Below are 21,382 nucleotides of genomic sequence, written 5' to 3'. Positions count from 1 at the left end.
TTGTTCCAGTAAAGAACAACATCTACTCATCAAAATGCTTTAAGAAAGTTCCAGCAGCTTTGCCTCTCATAAAATGTATATATTGGTGATACATGATAGGCAAAACTCTTACCTTCCTAATACTAAATCCTAACATTCAGAAGGTAAATAATGATTAAAACATTTTCAAATTTTTTAGGATACTAAAGAAAAATCTAAAAGCTAAACAAAAAAGCAAAAAGTACAATTCAAAAGTCCACAAACAACCCAAAGGTGTTTTGAATACTAACTTAAAAGTCCCTGGAAGTTGAGATCATTTAAAGTTCTGAATTCTGGCACATTTCCATGAAACTGAATTGAGAAAAAATTGTGGGCGTGGCTAGTGTTTTTTACAGTAAAATTATAGGATGTATAAAAACAGCCGCTGCAAAAAATGGAGCTGACAGCAGACTGACATTGAAGGGGAGGAGTTAACGGATGCCCTGCCCAAGCCGTGTAACTAGGGCTGGGCAAAACAAATGTAATAATGATTTTTTAAATCTGGTCGATTTAATATCGATTCTCAAAAACTGTGAATCGATTTTTTTATTTCATATTTCTGAAACCCCTTAACATTTACTAACTATCCACTTGATGGAACTTTTCCAGACCTAATCATAATATAGACAAGGAATACAAAAGCCCGACATGGAGTTGATAAATACAGTGGAAAAATATAGAGAGAGAGAAAACTACCCCTCATTAAAGTAGAAGCTTCCTCTTCTCGACTGCCAGTGTAGGTTTATTATTCTCCAGTTTATAGCTGAAGTCAGCGTCACCGGAGCGACACCAATCCAGCAGTCATGTCAACGATGTCCTGCGTTTGGCGGTCTTTAGACGTGGGGCGGGGCGTTTAAAATTTAAAGAGAGAGGACAACTAACCCCCCCAAAAATGTATATCAATTATTGTAAATAATGAATTCACGAAATTTACCATATCCATTGCATTAATTAAATCACATAAATCACAAAAAGTCAATTTATTTCTTCGTATCCCTAAAGCCATATGCGGGGTCCCGGATGCCCCCAGCCCCCCTTCAACGCGAGCACTGATATTTGCAAATGAATGAGTAAGTAAACGGATCAAAGCAAAACAATGTATGATCCATGTTCACAGCAGAAACTGTCAGATAATTACAATAAAACAAACTTTTGTTATCCTAGAAATTTCATGCAAGCTTTGATATGCAAGCACATCTACTACAACAAAGCATGCACTTGAAAAACGATCAACCAGGGTCCATTAAAATTAGATTTCAGAACCTTTCAAGAAAAACTACCAATATTGAGAAAAATAGATATGTTTAACAATCTCTGACGCTCTCCGGAGAGCTGAACCAGAAGCGCAGAGATGTCCTAGTTAGGAAGTTCTCAAAAAAACAAACACTTGGAACGTTTCTGAAAGTTTTCCCCTCCCTCTCTTCCCATAAGGCTTTGCATGCGGGTCCCTGGATCCACAGCTACCATCAAAGTCCTCCATTGCAAATGAGTCCAGACAGAGGAAATATCCACATCAATTCAGACGAAAGAAAAACCCAAAGACCTAATGTATGTATGTAACGAAACTAAAGGAGGATAACAACATCTGGTAATTTGACTTATGCACTATGCAATTCCAGTTGTCTTTTACATCCCATTCACCGTAAAAAGAGACATCCACACAATGATTTGTAGAGCGGCAGTGATACAAAAGGTTAAGTAAATCTCCAACACTTGATGGGTGATTTAATAAAATATACTAATAAAACACGCTCTACTTAAATATACTGTATCTCATATGTAGCGTCGGGAAATCAGATTCATTTGAACGAATTAGTTTGCTCAGATGGTTCAAAAACAATTCAATGATTTAATTGGTTAAGAACAATTAAATCATGACTCAATTATGTAAATAAGGGTTTAGGAAGTTGTATTAGTTGCATTATGTGTAAATTTATGTTCATGTTTCGTGTGTTCATCCTAATTGACAATTGTCAGTGCCTGATAAACAAGGCTCTGTAAAAATAATGTCACATGACAGTCACGTATCTGTACTTCAAAAGATATTACAAAGCGTCAATGTGGCTTATATTTTCTCAAGAGTAGCTTGACAGCATTTCAACTACCTTAAAATATTAGTCTTTGGGAAAATAAAGGTAACCGATAAAAGATCTCTGTATTATCTGAATTGTTCATCCTTATCATCAACAAAATCCATTATTTCCTCACCGGAGTTGTTCCTCGTCTGTATACATTTCTTTGTTCTGATGAACTCAGAGAAAGATTTTTGGAAGAATGCTTGTAACCGTACAGTTCTTGGCCACCATGACTACCATAGTAGGTCAAAAGTGCCCCAGAACGGCTTGCTTTCCTTCATTCTTCAAAGAAATCTATAAAGCATCTATAAAGCAACATTGGGTGAACTGATACTTTAAAGGGATAGTTCACTATTATGAACTCATCCTGATGTTGTTCCCATCTAGAATAAATGTCTTTATTCCGTTGAACACAAAAGAAGAAATTAAGAAGAAAAACGCAAACAGTTTTGGGGGCACCATTGACAACCATAGTGGTAGTTTATCTTACTATGGTAGTCAATAGGGCTCCAGAACATTGGCTGTGTCTCGTTTCGTAAGGCTGCGTACACCGGAGGTCTCATTTGAAGCCTGCACTGTCATCGAGGCTGTTTTCGTAAAAGCAGGTAGGACACTCCGTATACACCCTTCAAATCCAAACTTCTTTCACGAGAATTCGGAGGACATGAGGTCTAACCCACAATTATTTGCGTCGGCCAACGTCTGTTAAATAAATACCTTCAATCAAATATGTGGTATTTAAATGTACACATTTGTGTCACGTTTTTTATCATAGTAGGCAGGTGTAGTAAATAGGTATACAAGTGTTAAGCTATTATATTAGCTAGGAAGGCCAAAAATGGTCATATGTTTTACTCTTTGGTATTGTTTAAGGTAGAAGTAACTAACTATTTATGTCTCAAAATCATGTAGAAATCATTTTAATTAAATTGACAGGTGTGCGAGGGCAACATGTTGTCATAGCAACGCGGTACTTCCTGTTTCCAGGAATCCTTATTAAACGAGACACAGCTATTGTTCCCCAGAACTCAGCACAACAAACACATTATTACAGGTTTGGAGTAACTTCAGGCTGATAAAAAATTGACAGAATTTTCTTTTTTTAACCGAACTATACCTTTAAGTCTCTTCGGAAAAAGACAATCTCACGAATGTCTTAATGTCTTGCAGGAGAGATCTTAACAACGTCACATTCAACAAAGTCAATATTGAAGATTTCAATACGAACTTAAACATTTCTTATGTTCTTAATTGTCTAGTTTCTCTCTATTTGTGTTTCTCCAGAGAGAAACCGAGTTGATGCTTTAACTAAACACGACCGAGAACTCTCAAAGCTCCCGTGCTGTGAGAGCGCAACCTCTGACTAAGCAATAAAACTTTCCTCTGGGATTGGACAAGCCATAATTATCAAATTTGACAGGGAATATATATGTGCACAAAAGGACGAAAAGCGCACAATTCATTATCAGTGAGCCGCACGCCTCATTGAACAAAAATGCAAACATCACTCTCTCTCTGTCTACAGAAACTTGCTCCTGTGTGAAAAACCCAATAGTTTATGCATGCGTTGGGAGGCTGGGACTCCGACTAAGTCGCAATGAATTAACCGCACAGGACACGTGACTCATACTACTGGATTTCTCGTATATTGCAGCTATCAATTAATCACGAGCTTAATCACGAAACGCGCGTTCCGAATCAAACGTGCCCGTGTGCGCAAACCATCGAACGCCGCAAATCATCCAAAGTGCTTCCAGCTCGGCCGTATGGTTAATGCATGAGGTAAAACGCAGTGAAAATGAATTCTGATTATCATTATTAGAGCAACACATGTTTATTTAATTGCATTTGAGAATAATAAGGCTGTTCACAAATTGGTCCGCATATAAGTGTATGCTAATTACAGCGGAGGTAATATGAATAAACAGGTGCTACAAAGATTAATAGGACGCGACTGCTTGTGCGTTTGCCAAACAGTCACAAATATAATAAAGGTGCAAATACGGAGAGAAATGGCAAGGACGAGCGTGAGGAGCCAAAACGAAATGAAAAAAGATTGCAATTCACTCGCATTATAAAAGCACAGGTGTGCGGAAACTTCCAATAACCGTTTGATAGGCCCACGAGTGGAGGGCTGTTTCCGAAGCCCTCAAATTTACATTTGTTAAGAGATAAAAATACAGTCCAGAATTTGGATCGCACCCTTATTGTCCGCTACTTAGCCAGGCAGTCAATGCACTTCTAAAGGTGGTGCTAGCAATTGTGTGGCACACAAACCACGTGAATCTTACAACAGACAAAAAGTTTGACATTAGTAGGACGACATCATACGCAACATGCTATTGGGTTAATAGTGTAACTTTCATTCCTTTAAATATTAAACGAAACAAGTGTTTCTAGTCAACGTTTCTTTCGACTCTTGCACTTTATCAATTCGTCGCATTGCATTCTGGGATTTGAGGTATCTAAAAAGGCAACATAATGGCCCTTTTGGAGCTCATGGCATCAAGAGCACATTTATAATGTCTTAAAATACCGCTTAGGTACACAGCTCACTACAGTACACTTTGAAACAGAGCGTCTACGTTCCCTCTAATTTACAGAGCCAATCTAATTTAACTGCTGACTTAAACGAACGGGGCAAAGTTGAGTTCTGTCGACAGCATGCCAATAACTGCCACAGACCAAAGCCAAAAAGAGCATTTTGTGACAGACGGAATTAATATCTGCACTCCGATTTACCCAACACCGCATTTATTAACCCCGAATTCATATTAGCCATCAAAAACAAACGCCTCCACATTTTGCAGTCTACGGCTGACAGGCTTCATTACATTCGTCTCGGATGACAATAAAAAAACATGTGAAACAAAGTGAATGCCGTTTGAATAAAGTTAACACAACACATCATTTGGCATAAAGATGAATTAACACGCGGCCAAACGTCTGTGCTCTGACGTGAGAATTATAGCACAGGTCTTGAAAATAGATTTTAGAAAGTTCAATGATTTATTTTTCTGAAAATTACTTTTCTGTGAGCATACTGCAGTTCTTACTTTCAACAAACATAAGCACAAACAGTTTGAATACGAGTGTTCTCATCTGCCCGGACAATGATGTTATTGCTCGCTCATCGAACTTAATGGAGCTCCAATAATGTTTCTCTTTAAAATGTATAGAATTAGGAAATAAACACAAAACCAAAAGGGGAATTTACAGCATAATGGACGTGACATTTTCAGTCGAAATGTGAAATATAAATTCTGTGAATGTATTTATTACCAATATATTGGATCATATATTTTGCTTAACCCCGATGATAGAGCACAGACATCAGAAAAATATCAGTCTATGTTTTCTATTTTAAAAGAAAGTAAAATTATGTATTGATGTATTATGTGACAAAGTTTTGCAGTGCCGTAACTTTGATTTGAAAAGTGGTGTGGACAGAGATGACAAAAACAATACTTTTATCAATTATAACTTGTGATAACTCAATGGAAATATTTATCATATATAGTGGGCGGTCCGTCCATTGGGTCCTCGACTCCAGCTCTCACGGTATGTGGTTCCCAAACTGTAATTTGTGGAAGGTCACATGGCTGTTTCGGTGCACTAGACTTACAAACAGTTTATTCCTATGACTAAAAATGTCACTTGTTCATTGGTTTACGCGTTTTTGTGCTCGGACATTGGATGCACAAGCAAGCACCGCGACTGCGGATGATGCACGCAACTTTTATACTGCATTTTAAATGCAAAATATCTCCGGACGAGCTGTAAGAGTTGTATATTAAACACATACAGTAAGTCACAAAAAGCTTTGACAACACAAAACCAGTACAATGCACATTGTATATTGATGGGATAAGATGTTAACTGCTATTGGCGGGTACAATTGTGTATGAAATGTTCTTTGCTATCAAAAACATCAATAACCACGTCGTCTTTTAGTACTTCTTGATGTCAGATCTCCTCTGTGTGTACAAAGTGGATGCAGGTGGGCGTGTGGCTGTCTATCAGCCAAATTCACACCTGGTGCTGGGTCTAGTGGGTCTCGTTTTATCTTTCTCTCTTAATATTGAACACACACACACACGCGCACATACTTTCTACTTTAAGACTTTGGAAATGGAACCGGTGGCTGCCAGAGACTTCATTACTACTGAGACATGATCACGATATTTAAACATGAATAAACATGTTCATGTTCAGTGTCATTAAAGAGACTCTTGCAAAAAGAGACTCTTTTCTACTCTTTCTATACAAAAATTGCTTTGTATACTGTGTTAGGCTATATGAGACCAGTTCTATTGCACTTATGCTTTTTGTTGTACTTATGTTGTTCCAATTGCTTCCATTGTTTGTAAGTCGCTTTGGATAAAAGTGTCTTCTAAATAACTAAATGTAAATCATTTTTGGGTAAGACTGATGTAGAGATGTCCAGCGCTGGGTTTCCCAAAAACCGTCTTATCGATAAGTCATTCTTAAGTTATACCGAGTGGTAGCGATATATTCTAAAGAACAACATAGTGATACGAAGGTTACGAATGCTCTTAAGTTTTGTTTTACATTATTTACATGCGTTGTGTGAATTGAAGTGAATTTAAGACATTTTTCTTCTGTCCTATACAAACAACTCAAATCATTCGCGACCCAATTTCCTCATGTGATGTGACACATTACTGAGTGAAATTTCGACTGGGAATACCATGTTCACCTTGAAAGGCATCAAGACATCCCAACGGTAACGCCTCTGCTTCAAATCTATTGTCATGACCTTCATTACAGTAATGATGAGAGGAATTATATTACCTACCACAAATATGGCAAAAACGCAGCCATATCTACGATGCCTAAATATGCGTATACCATACCATCATTTTCATCCCAGGTGATATAGGCAAAGTCATTTCAGAGAAAGAACAAGTTATTACAAAAAAGAACTCAAATATAAGGCCCGTATGTGAGGAAAGTCAATTGTCATGTTGACTTCAAGCACTGTAGTCTGCATTTATACTCTAAAACCAACAAAAAGCAAGAAGTTGTACTCAAGACCAATTAAAGAAAGTATAAAATACAGTCCTATTTTTCCGTGCCCAGGCGAATACCCTTGAGAAAATCTCTCAATTTATTAATTTAATTTAGCGAGTTAGCGTTTATTGAAGCAATAAAAGCTGAATAAATAAATAAAATAACAAAGGCGCATATTTCAGGGGTTTATGGCTTTTGTGAGTCCGTCTCGGAAGAATATAATGAGAACAATAAGTCTGCGTGTTTTCTTACATCGGGTCAGACGAAATCAAGGTGATCTGGTTCTGACACTTTTCAGTCTTCCTTCAAAGCAACAAGGAAGGTGAATTGCGGTTTAAAGAAAACAGCAAGTCACAAATGTGACAGATTTATTTACTGGCTCTGCGACAAACAATATGTATCACTCGTAACCTGTTCAATATGAAGACAGATTTATTAGTGGCTATTTATAGTATTCCTCGCTTTACATAATTCTTAGTTTGACATTTTGCACAAGCTGTTGATTGAATTCTAGGCCATATGTGTTTCTGGTGTATCATATGGATGTTCATCAACAGGAAGGCGGGTTGTCTTGCGAGCAAGCTGTTTCCAGGTACGATTTCTTTAAAGAGCTTACAGTATCTATCATGTTAAAAACTTTCTTTTCTACATTGTCAAAAAGAAGCCTGTTTACGACTCTTGTTTCTGTGGAACACAAAAGAGGACATTTTTGAGAAATGTCTCGGTAGATTCGTGTCCATATAATGAAGTCAATGTGGCAAATGTTGTAACCAACGTTCTTCAAAATATCTTCGTTTGTGTTCTGCAAAAGAAAGTCATACAGGTTTGGAATAGCATGAGTCGTGATGGCGAGTTATTGATGAAAGCATTTTCATTTTTGGGTGAACTATGCCTTTAAAAAGGCTGTTGAAAATTAGTGAGGCTAGTGTTTATGCATCAAAGTATGAGCAACGCTTTAATAAATATCAGTCAACTTAGCTGACTTATGTTAGAATCTGTTGTTATCCAGTTCGCACTTTCTTTTCCCCTTTTCACGTCTGTAAAAAAAGCGTGTGGTTGTAGCTACTGTATGTGAATGTCATCAGATTGCTTTAGGCAGTAGAAACAGTGTGGGCCACAGCATGTGGTATTTACTACTTCCATAACCACAACAAACCCACCACACTTTATTCGTGCATCTTTTCCTTCTCAAAACAAACTTGCCGTTACCAAAGGCCATTTCACTCGAACTGAATTGAGATATTTTGTCATGTTGCAGATGTTTCCCAATACACAAAGCAGAATGAAAAATAAAGTTTGTCTACGATAGATTGCCTGCTCTAAACCAACCAGTACCATGTTGACGCTCAAAACTGAGAAAGCCAACTGACCAAACCCCCACAATACCATTAGTCTCGATCAATTTCATCGAATTTAATCCGGCAAATCTCCTTAAAAAATTTACCAAAAAAGTAAAAAACAAACCCGCAGCAACACAGAGTGATTAAACCGCTGAATTAATTACTTTATAACGACCCGACCCAGAAAACTCATTTTCCGAGGAATAATTTGTTTTCGGCGGATACCAATTAAGCATTGATTGTGCATATTAAGGTCTACGCTTCATCCATTATGCTAGTATCAGTCAGCAGCAGACAGACACACAAACATACACATACACACAGTTTTCATCTTTATTCCTTCTGACTTAGTCCACTGATAAAGTCGTATTGAGCTAGCCTACCTGCAATGATTGTTGTTATCAAACTGAATCAAAAACACATTTCACAGCATGTCTGAGCTACCTTTTATTCAGAAAACCGAATTAGATAATCGAGTCTCAAAAGCACACTAAAAGCCTTCACAGATATGTTCAGTCTTAAAAAAATGATCTTGCTATAAAGACTAGCTTGGACCAGCAAGTTTCTATGCTGGCCCAGGCTGGTTTCCCATATGAAAAAGATTTATACTTCAAGTTCATTTTATTAAGTATACTTGGGGCGGTTTCCCCAGACAGGGATTAGATTAAACCAGGACTAGGCTTTAGTTAAATTACAATTTTTATGTAGTTGTTACAAACATGCTAAAAGCCTTCACATGCTTTACAAAAACATTACTGAACACTCCGGGTAACAAGTCACACAACAATCCGAGTAACAAGTCCCACAACACTCCGGGTAACAATTCCCACAACAATCCGGGTAACAAGTCCCACAACACTCCGGGTAACAAGACCCACAACAATCCGGGTAACAAGTCCCACAAGACTCCGGGTAACAAGTCCCACAACACTCCGGGTAACAAGTCCCACAACACTCGGGGTAACAAGTCCCACAACACTCCGGGTAACAAGTCCCACAACAATCCGGGTAACAAGTCCCACAACACTCCGGGTAACAAGTCCCACAACAATCCGGGTAACAAGTCCCACAACACTCCGGGTAACAAGACCCACAACAATCCGGGTAACAAGTCCCACAAGACTCCGGGTAACAAGTCCCACAACACTCCGGGTAACAAGTCCCACAACACTCGAGGTAACAAGTCCCACAACACTCCGGGTAACAAGTCCCACAACAATCCGGGTAACAAGTCCCACAACACTCCGGGTAACAAGTCCCACAAGATTCCGGGTAGCAAGTCCCACAACAATTCCGGATAACAAGTCCCACAACAATCCGGGTAACAAGTCCCACAACACTCCGGGTAACAAGTCCCACAAGACTCCGGGTAACAAGTCCCACAACACTCCGGGTAACAAGTCCCACAACACTCCAGGTAACAAGTCCAACAACACTCCGGATAACAAGTCCCACAACAATCCGGGTAACAAGTCCCACAACACTCCGGGTAACAAGTCCCACAAGACTCCGGGTAACAAGTCCCACAACACTCCGGGTAACAAGTCCCACAACACTCCGGGTAACAAGTCCCACAAGACTCCGGGTAACAAGTCCCACAACAATCTGGGTAACAAGTCCCACAACACTCCGGGTAACAAGTCCCACAACAATCCGGGTAACAAGACCCACAACAATCCGTGTAACAAGTCCCACAAGACTCCGGGTAACAAGTCCCACAACACTCCGGGTAACAAGTCCCACAACAATCCGGGTAACAAGTCCCACAACACTCCGGGTAACAAGTCCCACAAGACTCCGGGTAACAAGTCCCACAACACTCCGGGTAACAAGACCCACAACAATCCGTGTAACAAGTCCCACAAGACTCCGGGTAACAAGTCCCACAACACTCCGGGTAACAAGTCCCACAACAATCCGGGTAACAAGTCCCACAACACTCCGGGTAACAAGTCCCACAAGACTCCGGGTAACAAGTCCCACAACACTCCGGGTAACAAGTCCCACAACACTCCAGGTAACAAGTCCAACAACACTCCGGATAACAAGTCCCACAACAATCCGGGTAACAAGTCCCACAACACTCCGGGTAACAAGTCCCACAACACTCCGGGTAACAAGTCCCACAAGACTCCGGGTAACAAGTCCCACAAGACTCCGGGTAACAAGTCCCACAACACTCGGGGTAACAAGTCCCACAACACTCCGGGTAACAAGTCCTTTTCAGGTAACCATTTGTTAAAAAAACTGGTAGCCCGGCCCCAAAACTATGCTATTGGCCAAGCAAGAAGGCTGTTGACCGGTTCAGAGAGCCAAAGTGTTTACTGTTGAAAGTCTTCCCATTAAAATCGGAATGAGAGAAAGTACTTTAACATTTAAAAACCATTGGCCCCTTCATAAAACACACCAGCAGAAAGTAATTTCTGCACGAGTCGCTCTTAAACCCATTCCTATATGAATTGTCCTTTCGAACAATATACACAGAAATTTGCTTTGCTGGTGTTTCATGAGCCCCAATACCTTTAAAATCGAGTCAATTCAAAGTTAACTTCCCAAAGTAACTTCATCAAAACAAATTTCTGTGCCGGGGATTTTCTTTCTAATCCTTTATTGTGGTTGGAGGTTGCTTAGATTTACGTCAAAGAGTAAATAATATAACATTTCCATTCCGGTGACATACTGTTTATAGAGTTATTGTGTTCAGCCCTGGTGCTTAGAATAAAGTGTGACTCACTGCTCAATATATTCACCATCGAGCAACGGTGTTGATTTTGTAGCTCAAATGCTTAAGTGCTCACACCGCTAGCTTAAAAGTGGGTCAGCTTCCTCATAGACGACCACGCACGGTGTTCAATCAAAACCGAACGGTAAACAACTATGAAAAATATGTTATTAAAAAGACAGATAACTGAGATTGATCTCAATTCTCTTCCTAGCCCGAACCAGATCTTGGGCTGCTGTGTGAAAGGTCATTTGTAAAACACGCTAGCGACTTTCATTCAGCCTGGAAACTGTGCAAATGACAGGAAGATGCCGAAATAGGCCACCTTGGGCGTTCAGAACTCCCACTGTGGGGAGGCTTCATGAAAGGTCACATTTTCACTAGTTTGCACTGAAAACAAATGAAATAAACAAGAATTTTAAATAAAATTTAAAGCTGCAATTTGTTGTTAAAAAACTTTTGAGTACATAATGTCAACAGTGTTCAAAACTGTTTCACAATGCTAAGGTTATAATATTGATTTATAAGTTGAGCAGTTGGGTAAATGGTTATTATAGTTTACTACAAAGACTATTAAAACATTTTTATTCATTGAAATCAAATACAATATCTGCCATAAAAAAAACTAAATTAAAATGAAGATTAGAAATCTTATATCAGATAATCAAGTCACTAAATGAAATAAAAAATATTAAATAAAAAATATATTCAATCAAATATTTGAGATGCACCGATATCTCAGCCAATAATCGGCCGATTCATCGTATCAAGCAAAAGAGGACTGGAAATGCAAAATGCTCTGTATATAGAAAATGTTAAGAAACATCACCAGTTTGATGTTTAATATTTATACTCATTATATGAATTAATTCAGGAAGTTTAGAAATATTAGTTTAATCTTCAGAATCGTTATCGGCATAGATCACTCTGAATAATCTGATATCGGTATCGGTTGAGACATTTAGTATTGTTGCATGTCTATGAAATAAAAAGTATTTTTATTTAAATAAATAAATAAAAAATAATCTAAAATTTAAATAATAATGCATTGAAAATGCTAGTAAAAAATAGTAATAACAAATACTAAAAATAAAAAAACTTAAAATAACCATCAGCAAAAATAAAATTTAACATGAAAACTAAACTAAAACTAAAAAGTAAACGCTAACTTAAAATATGAATAAAGCTATGACAAAACTGAAAACAACACTATCATTCCACAGGAAACATCAATCTGACATCATCTGCGATACAGCTGAAAAGTTTATGCAAACGAAACTTTCAAATAAAAGTAAAAAAGTCAACGGAACTATCCAGGATTAGGAAAAGTTTGTGGCAGTCTTTTGTACAAAAACTCAAAGCTGTTAAAGTGACAGACCGAAACTGAGTAACTTTATAAAATGCCTATGAAAACTGTGGCAGACTTTTGTGTGAAAACTCAGAGCTGACAAAATGACAGACTGAAACGGCGTGTGGCCGTGTTATAAATGCAATATCTACAACTTTAAAATGTCATAAGACGGGCCAAGCTTGACACCCTTATAAGAGCCTACTCAGGCACACACTTCTTTATTTTTACCATTTTAATACACCTTTCAGGTCAGATGAAAACATCTGTGGTGTTAACACATGACATTCTGCAACTTTGCCTTTTAACTCCAGCTGTTCAATTTCACATTCCTGAAGTGCCAACGTGAATACTTTCTCGTGTAACACCATTTCGAGTACATTGTAGCAGACTCCTCGTCCTCCAACATGACTTAAGGCACTTATACTAGAAACCCATTCAAAAGCATACACCATTCTGAATATACCGTTTCTCAAGCTTGAAACAGTATCATTTTTCATCAAATCGCCCAGAACAGCGAAGCTACGCTCCGCTCGCCGCATGTTGGGTCATGAAAGCATGAGTGAGCACTTCAAATGAAAGTTGTAAATAATATTTCATACTAGTAAATTGAAGCTGGCTAAAGCACTGCCTCATTCTGTCTCTCTGTATGCGACTGACACAGACGTAACCTGAAACAATCGCTTTATTTATTGCTGTACCCGGTTGTGTGTGTTAAGCAAGGACGTGCTTGCTGTGACCGCAAGAAGTGCCTTCGATGAGAATTTACAAAGTCTGAAGGTTCAATCCAACACCTAGTGAGATTCTCGTCTAGACAGCGGTTTAGAGCATCGTAGGAGCGCTTCCAACGTGAAGCCGTTCCAAAAAGACAGAAGACAGAATAATCTTGCATTCTAAATAACCTCTTTGAGGCCAAATGTTATATTGAGTCTACATGAGGGATGCATAAAAAGAAAACTGCTCTCATAATAAACCAATGAAGTGTAGTAAATTGGATAGAATCCATCAGATATTTACACCAATACATTTCCATTGAAAATAGTCGGCCAAAAGTTAATTCTGAGGGGTTTGTTCAATATTTGCTTTACTCTAAACTGTTGGGACATTTAAAGCGATTAGACCATTTACGTCTATTGTATGGACCAATGCAAGTGAAGGGTGGCGCCGTTGTTCAACTACCAAAAGTTTTTGCAATATTTTATGTTGTGTTCTGCTAAAGGAATAAAGTCAAAAAAGCTTAAAATGACAAGAGGATGAGTAAATGGTGACAGAATTTTGAACTATTCTTTTAAACAATCACGGTGTATAGTGCAAAAATAGATAAAATTAAGATCTTTTTAGACAAAAAGTTTTAACTGTACCTTTTCTGTTGCTGAAGTGGTACCCTTAAAATTTCCATTTTGTACCTTTTTAGGGGTATAAAATGTTCTTTATGGAAACCTGAGGACACTTAACTGTACTGTACCAAAAAAGGTCCTTAGGGTACAATAATGTACCAAAAATGTACATTATATTAAGTTCTTTATACCTGTAAAGTACAAAAAAGCACCTTAGAGACACGCATAGATATGCAACAAGCATACAACATTTTGAATACATCTTTAACCATATCTTTGAATAAAGGTATGGCTGAACTGAACTGAACCGAAAACGTCCAAAGTTGGACATCACTTTTGGCCTCCTCGTAGTCATTCACCAATTTCTGCAAAACTAATCGAGTACACATCAAGATTTCAGGTGATTGGTCCGTATTCGCAACAACAACTAACACGTTATCAACAAGAAATTAAAGTAAATCGTTAATTGACAACAATTTTATAAAACGTTTTACTTGTGTGGTGCATTTTAAATCAGTTGACAGGTAGGCAGATGTCTACTTAGGCATTAGACAGCAAGACAGCTTTCAAACTCACTTACGTTTTGGAACAGCCGAACGTGTGTGTCTGAAATGGAAGTTGTAACAGGGAACTCTTGCAACTAATGGGCGAAAGGGTCAATTTTTCCATTAACAGAACAGAGCTAGCATTGAACCACCGGAGAGAGACGTTGGAAAACTGCAGTCAGATGGTCTACGTTTATTTTCTTAGCTCTGACTGCTGAAGATTACGTGCACGAGGAAAGGAGCTGTTGTCAGACAAACTAGCAGTTGTCTATTGTTCGTTTCGGGCTTATAAGTGTATTTCTCTGGGTGAAAGTGAGTGCTAAATGACTTTATGTAAATATAAATTTCACTTGAATGAGAGAAGGGGAGTGTGGAAGTGGTGGGGTGTTTATTGTAATGCTTTTAGTCCCATGCTAGCGATGTTGGCTGGAGCTCAGGTTCGATGTGGCTAAATGAAGATAAACAGCCTCCATTTTGCAGCTTTTTCTAAACCACTGGGGCCTCTAATGCAACTCTGATGTGCGTAATGTGTGTTTGTGTGCGAGAAAAAACATAACCTACTATTTACTACATGTAGAAGAATATGTTTTGTTGCTTATTTTTATGAACCGATCTAATATTTGAAGCACAATCACAAGGGTATGATTTTTTTAAGCGTTTGGCAGATGGAGAAATGTTCCTGTCTTGACTCCCAGATGGTTTACTGTAAGTTACCTCTCAACAGTTTCTCTCTTGCACAAACCCATACACACACTTCAACGTCGACCACTTACAGAATACATGGACACGACACAGCAGGTCAAACGCTTAACTACCTACAAAAGTTCTGTTCAGATTATATTAATGTATATTTTCAATTCAACCTTCTTTTATAATCAATGATGAATGAATTGGCTCTAAAGCTTATTTACGGCTCATTTATGGAGAAGTATGATTCAATTTGTTCTTGAATAAACTCTTCATGTCAGATATCATAGTGGTTGACTTACAAAACCCTGCTCCATCTTGGTAGGCTTACTTTTCACCCTACATAAGCCGTAGCGAAACAATAGAAACCCTCTCCATTTCTTCGCAGGCATTTTTGTCACTTCCCCCTTACATTTCTTTTTAATTAATTTTAATTTAATGAGCTTCCAATTCAAGTAGTGCGTGGCACTGAAATCATTCCGACGCAGATAGCAAAGTGACAGTGGTTCTCACACGCTAATCCTGCATAACTGATAAACTCAGTTAGCGATGACATGCAGAAATTGAAAAGATGTTAATGTGTCACCGTGTAATGCGAATCGTGGCCTTGTGAGTTTCCAGAAGCTGTTGAATGGCACACAACAGCGCATTTATGAGGCGATACTCCCATTCAAAAGCAAAGTAGGCACTTGAACGTATAATGCTCGATAACAACGATGACATAATCTCATCATTTATGGATGCGAAGAAAGAAGTTATTTGTGTGGAAGCTGATTAGTAGCGACGGATCGGCCACATCCAGAAGCCAAGGCTGCAGGCATCAACAAGTGAGAGAAAGAAAAAAGACTGAATCTTTGAAAAAACTTGAGTTCACAGGGGGAGACGGGAAGAGAATTAGAGAACGGGGGCTTCCGATGTAAATTCAAATCGGAATTGCTCTGTGTGAATACGCCTTTGATGTTATTCCAAATAAGATGTATTATTATCACAGAGACAAACCCACTAAGTAGGCTCTTATCAGGAGGGAGAGAGGGGGTGGGAAGGCAAGAAGTCGAGCGTGCCGTGTGCGTGTAATGATCGCCTGATAACATTTACTGTAAGTGCGGATGGCAGATGTGTTCTACGAATTAAATCCATGTGTTTATCGCAAAGCATTGTCTTAAAGTTCCTCGCTGGAGAGATTGCAAGCATTAATATCATTACTCCTAATAGACCACCTGTTGACAACAACTATAAAAATTATTTCGACATTTTAAAAGATAATTATAATGAAACATGGTTAGCGGGAACTCATTTACATCACTCACTTGCTACTAAAATGAAGATGTGTTTACTCATTTGACCCATTAGAAAAAGAAGCACAAAGACCTTGGATAATGAGACAGTCTGGGTCACGACTGGGGGACGGACGTGTCTGCGGCTGGACAATAAAGTCAAACAATGGAGTCCTGGCGGCTTAAAGGGGCCCGATTCTGACACTTCACTCATGCATGAATAGCCACTTCACATTATTCCAAGAGTGTCAAAGTGAGAAACAACGGTACACATGGAAAAATAAGGTAAAAGAGCGCAGGCACAATGTGGACAATGGGGCAGAGTGGGGTTGGATGTAAATAAGGAGCGAAACATATGCACTCGTGAACTTTGGACTCAACCGTCCACCTCAATACAGACTATTCTCAAAGACTTGAACCCATTTCGAGGTACTATGCCTGTAAATACACTAGATCAGAACACGTACGACCAGCTGAAACACAGCATAAGGATCATTGTGGTTGTGAAACTTTCCAATAACAGAAAGTAAAAACTTTGTTTTTTACTACATCGCTGTCTATTACAGTAGAGAAACACTGTATGTTTTAAAAATAAATTGTAATATTGAGTTCATATGAATATTTTATTGTATATTAATTGTATTAAATTAATTTAAAACTACTCAACAGTTATTCGATCCTTCGTGGATGTCAGAAGTTAAGTTTAGGCCACATAACGTTTGTTTATGTTGTTGACTCTGAAACGGCCAATAAAAGACAAAGTATAATCCCATACTACTACAAGTAATATTGTATGTAACAAAATTTGCTATACTGTGCATAACAGACAAAATGTATTATAGGCAAAATAATACAAAATTATACGCACCTCTCTATACAGAGGATGATGAGGAGAAATACGATGCATACTGTGTATTGTTAAATACACTGTTTAAAAATAGATAAAACGAAACTTCTTGTAACTACTTAATGCAGCTACCATATTTCTTGATACACAATAAGAAGGTAATAGTATTACATATTGATCAACCGCAATTGTTATGAACAATCTGGTGCTCTGCTTTAATATTTATGCTAACTGTTTCGTGTTGGGAGTGCCAGTGCATGGAGCATGGCAGAGGATTGTGGGAAGGGTGCGGTATGTACCGGAGTGCTGTTCTGGGTGTAATTCTGAGCAGGAGGAGAGGAGTTCTTATTCAGCGCCTGCAGGAGTTTGTCATCCCAGATCAAAAGCCCATCTGACCAGAGCAGCACAGAGAGGCTTTAGACACAAGGAGCCGTTTTCATGCCGCGCATTCGACCCTGCCAGGGCCTACGGACACGCGCATGCACCCACCCCGCACAATCACATCAATCTCGACTTTATTCTACCACTCTCACATATCTCTCTTTTTAACCCTCTCTTCTCTGCTTTCTTTTCTATTTTGGAATGACTGACATCTCGGTGACCCTTAAACAGCTCTGCTGTCTCCTGTGATGGATGCGTAAAGGAGCGTGATTCTAAAGAGGTGCCAGTTCTGCCCTCCGCAGAGATCTACCCACCCAAAACTACTTCTCCATCCTTCCTCTTTCTGCACCGTTTCCTCTTTTTCACGCTCCACTCTTCTTTAACATCTCCCTCCTGTCTTATTGTTTCAGCCCACACCTCCGCTCTCATCCTATCTCTCCTGCACCCTCTCTTCTTCACGCGATTCTCTGTGGGACCTCGATGGCGCATCAAGATGTCAGTGCGTTCGAATACAAACATTCATCACTGAGGCGCATTGAGGGCGTACACACAGAAAGCCACTCAGTGGCAGACATGCCTGGCAAGAATCGTAAATACATAGAGCGCCGGCATACGACTTGGGATGGCGCATGACAGTTCCCAGAAGGTTTTTTTCGAGCTTAAGAGTCTCAAGATCTGCTGGGGATCAAAGACAACCCCTGAAAGACACCCGTTGAAGTGTGTTTACCTATGGCTCTCACCCTTCGTGTGAAGTCGTGTTATAAATACCGCGATTGTCACCAAAAAGCTTCCTGGTGTTTAGGGACTTTCATTGACCGTGTAAATCAAACTTCACACTGTGAACCACAGCATTCACATCAGCTGTCAAATGTCAGTCACAATAACCTTTGGAAAATGTACAGTAATAAGCTCAAGATTTCTGTATTTGTAATACACTTTTCTCTCTATAAAGTACTAACAGTAAAATGACTTAACTTTCAGGTTAAAAATAATAAAACAGATCCTATGCATATTGTGCCGTTGACCCTGCCATTTGCTTGATGGGATGTGATCAATAACCTTCTGACCTCCTTGGTGTTGGTGGTTTGGGACCCATCCAAAGCTGTACTGAGGTCTTGACACTAACACAGAGAGAAAGCTGAGTCTGCAGCGCACAGAAAAGCGAGAGACCGGACCATAGTGCCTGCCACAAAAGCTAAAGCAAAGTCACAGGAGTGGGTGTTCTCATATCTGTTTGGAGTCGAACGCATTCATGCGTTAGCATTAATGCGACCTCCAAAAGAAAGAAACGAATTTCACAGCCACAGTGCTGAAAAGCCCGAGGCATCTCCGTGCCAAACGCATTTAATGCGATGAGCCCTTGCTCGCAATAATACAATCATACTTCTCAATCTTTTAATCTCGCTGCCGTTTTAAAGACTGAGACGCACCCACGCGTGGCACGCAAAATCTGTGCTCTGCTTTTAAACATCCTAATTCAATCAGTACCACACCGCCCCCCCTCTGAAAAACAGCCTGCCGAGCACCAGAGCGACCCAGCTGGCAGCATATGCGGTTTGAAGTGATGAATCCGATTCAAGCGAAGGCTTAACCGAATTCTGCTCTGAATCATGATTCTAAATCTGAGCGTGTCACTGTCCTTCTCTCGCTCCCTTTTTTATTTCACTTGGTGAATTCATGCTTCCTTCTTTCTCTACTTGTCACTTTGACGTTCAGTCGATATGACACGTGTGTGACCTGAGAAAATGTGCATGTTGACAGAATATGACCTTTACCGCTTTTGTTGAGACACACACCCTCTCCCTCCATGTCCCTTTCTCTATCAATATATCAGTCTCTCACTCTTTATCCCTGTGGAAAAATAACCATGATTTAATTATAGTAAAAGCATAGTGGCCGTGTTTTTTGCCATATTGATCATCATTAGTTTTACCCCACTATGGTAAACTATAGTACGTGTGGTAAGACAATAGTAAAGTAGTGTTTACTATTTGACTACAAATGAATAACTACGGCTACATTGACGTATTGTTAATTATAACAACGCACTTCTCTTCTCCCTCTCTCTCTCTCTCTCCATCTCCATCATGTCTCTCTCTCCATGTCCTTTTCCGACGCCATACATTCTCTCTCTCTCGATCTCTCTGCAACACCTAGCATCTCAAAAAAGGTTTTATGTTTCAATGACACCCATTGAACAATCAGAGAATCCTATTCTTTACATCAAACCCCAGCATCACTTGTTAAAATAATGTTCAATCTATGAAAAAAACACGAACTTCAAACTTACCTTGGGCGCGCAACATGTGGGTTTTCCAGAAGAACACAAGGGCAAATATCCATCCCCACATCCCGCACCTCGCTCTCCTCATCATCGCGTCCTTTATATTTCCTTGGCGGTCTATAATCCCTTCAACTTCGCCTTTGGTAAGCCTGCTTTGAACCCCACTTGAGCCGGAATCTGTCCCCCCGGCAGATGTCGGGGTGCGTAAAGGAGAAAAGTGCGCGCTCCGCTTCGCTGCACTCATAAGGCGATTCTCATTCATCCGGGACGCGGGAGAGTTGAGCTCCGCCACTTTGCGTCCGGTCGCTTCACTTTCATTTCTCGGGGCTCGGTGAACGCTTTTCCCCTCATCATCACAGCCAGCACTTAGTACGGTACCTTGAAACCTCCCGTTAGAGAGGGACCGGATCTGCTCCGTATTTAAGGGTTTGCTCCGCAAACATATCTCCGTTGAGCGCGAGCCGCTCTTCTGTGTCCTGAGCCGGTTCATGATGCTTTTCTGGATCCCGGTGAAGTACGGATGCGATAACAGCGTCGATATCTCCTATAAACCCGTGTTGTTTTGGCTCGGATAATCTACCCGATCGTTGGGACTGTTCTCACGGCATTCAACGTTTCCCGAAGAGACATTTAAAATCCAAACCGGTGTGCGTCCGTGCCTTCATCCATTCGGCTCTTGATAAAATCGTGTCAGATTAATTTGTTAAATTGTATCCAGAATAATGTATCCAACAGGTCGGCGGGGATGTAACATCACATAACCGGTGCAAACTCCGAATAAACGGCTGTGAAATGGAAAAGAAAGATGATACATAATTAAATATGTGTGTTATGTGAATAGAGATATCTGTTCAATTACACTCAGCGCTCACGATAGGACTAAATTAGCAAGACATTAAGACTCCCTTCATCACTTCACAAGCACTTTATCTAAACAATCCCCCGATTTAACTCTTAACTTTATACAGTTAAAGTATAAACTCAAATAGCTCTCACCTAATGCCGCGATCTGTTGATCTTGAAGAGTCGCAAAAACTCCGGCGGTCACCGAACACCTGCAACCCCGACACGCTTTCAATAGCCAGAAATCAAAAGTTCAATATGGTGCGTACAAAAGCGTCATTTAGGTCTAACGTGAGACCGGACCGTTTGCCCCTCGGGAGCATCACTTTGTCCGGGGCAGAATCTGAAGTTGAATTGGGAGTCCCGTCAGCTCCGCCCCGCTCGGTTCTGATTGGCCGGCGCGGTGCGGACTACAGGCTATATTGTTTTTCATGGGGAGCACGTGGAAAATCAAAAAGCTTGTGAAACGCGGTGCCATGCGCCCCCAGTCAGACAGAATCATTCAGCTTAAGACACACTCACACACGGGGAAGTTTTCCTTCACTTTTTAGACACTTTCGTGATGCTGTCACTGTTTTTAAAGACTGGGTTTTATTTTGATACGTTTTTTTTTATCAAATATGGCATACAGTTATTATTATTGTTAG

The 21,382-nt window shown here is 39.7% G+C and overlaps 1 protein-coding gene across 1 annotated transcript in view; it reads right to left on the bottom strand.

Moving 5' to 3' along the window:
• sdk1b (sidekick cell adhesion molecule 1b) overlaps positions 1-20,382 on the bottom strand; it is a gene marked incomplete at its 5' end in the record, with an annotated part of 158,331 nt that extends 137,949 nt beyond the window's left edge. The window contains one exon of the mRNA XM_079462738.1: positions 19,899-20,382. Within this exon, the coding sequence (XP_079318864.1) occupies positions 19,899-20,382 (484 nt within the window). The remainder of the gene's footprint in view (positions 1-19,898) is intronic.
• Positions 20,383-21,382: the final 1,000 nt, after the last annotated feature.

This window comes from Barbatula barbatula (genome assembly GCF_947034865.1).
Source record: "Barbatula barbatula genome assembly, chromosome: 8".
In the NCBI taxonomy this organism is placed as follows: Eukaryota; Metazoa; Chordata; class Actinopteri; order Cypriniformes; family Nemacheilidae; genus Barbatula; species Barbatula barbatula.
This window is presented reverse-complemented; position numbering and strand designations above follow the sequence as displayed.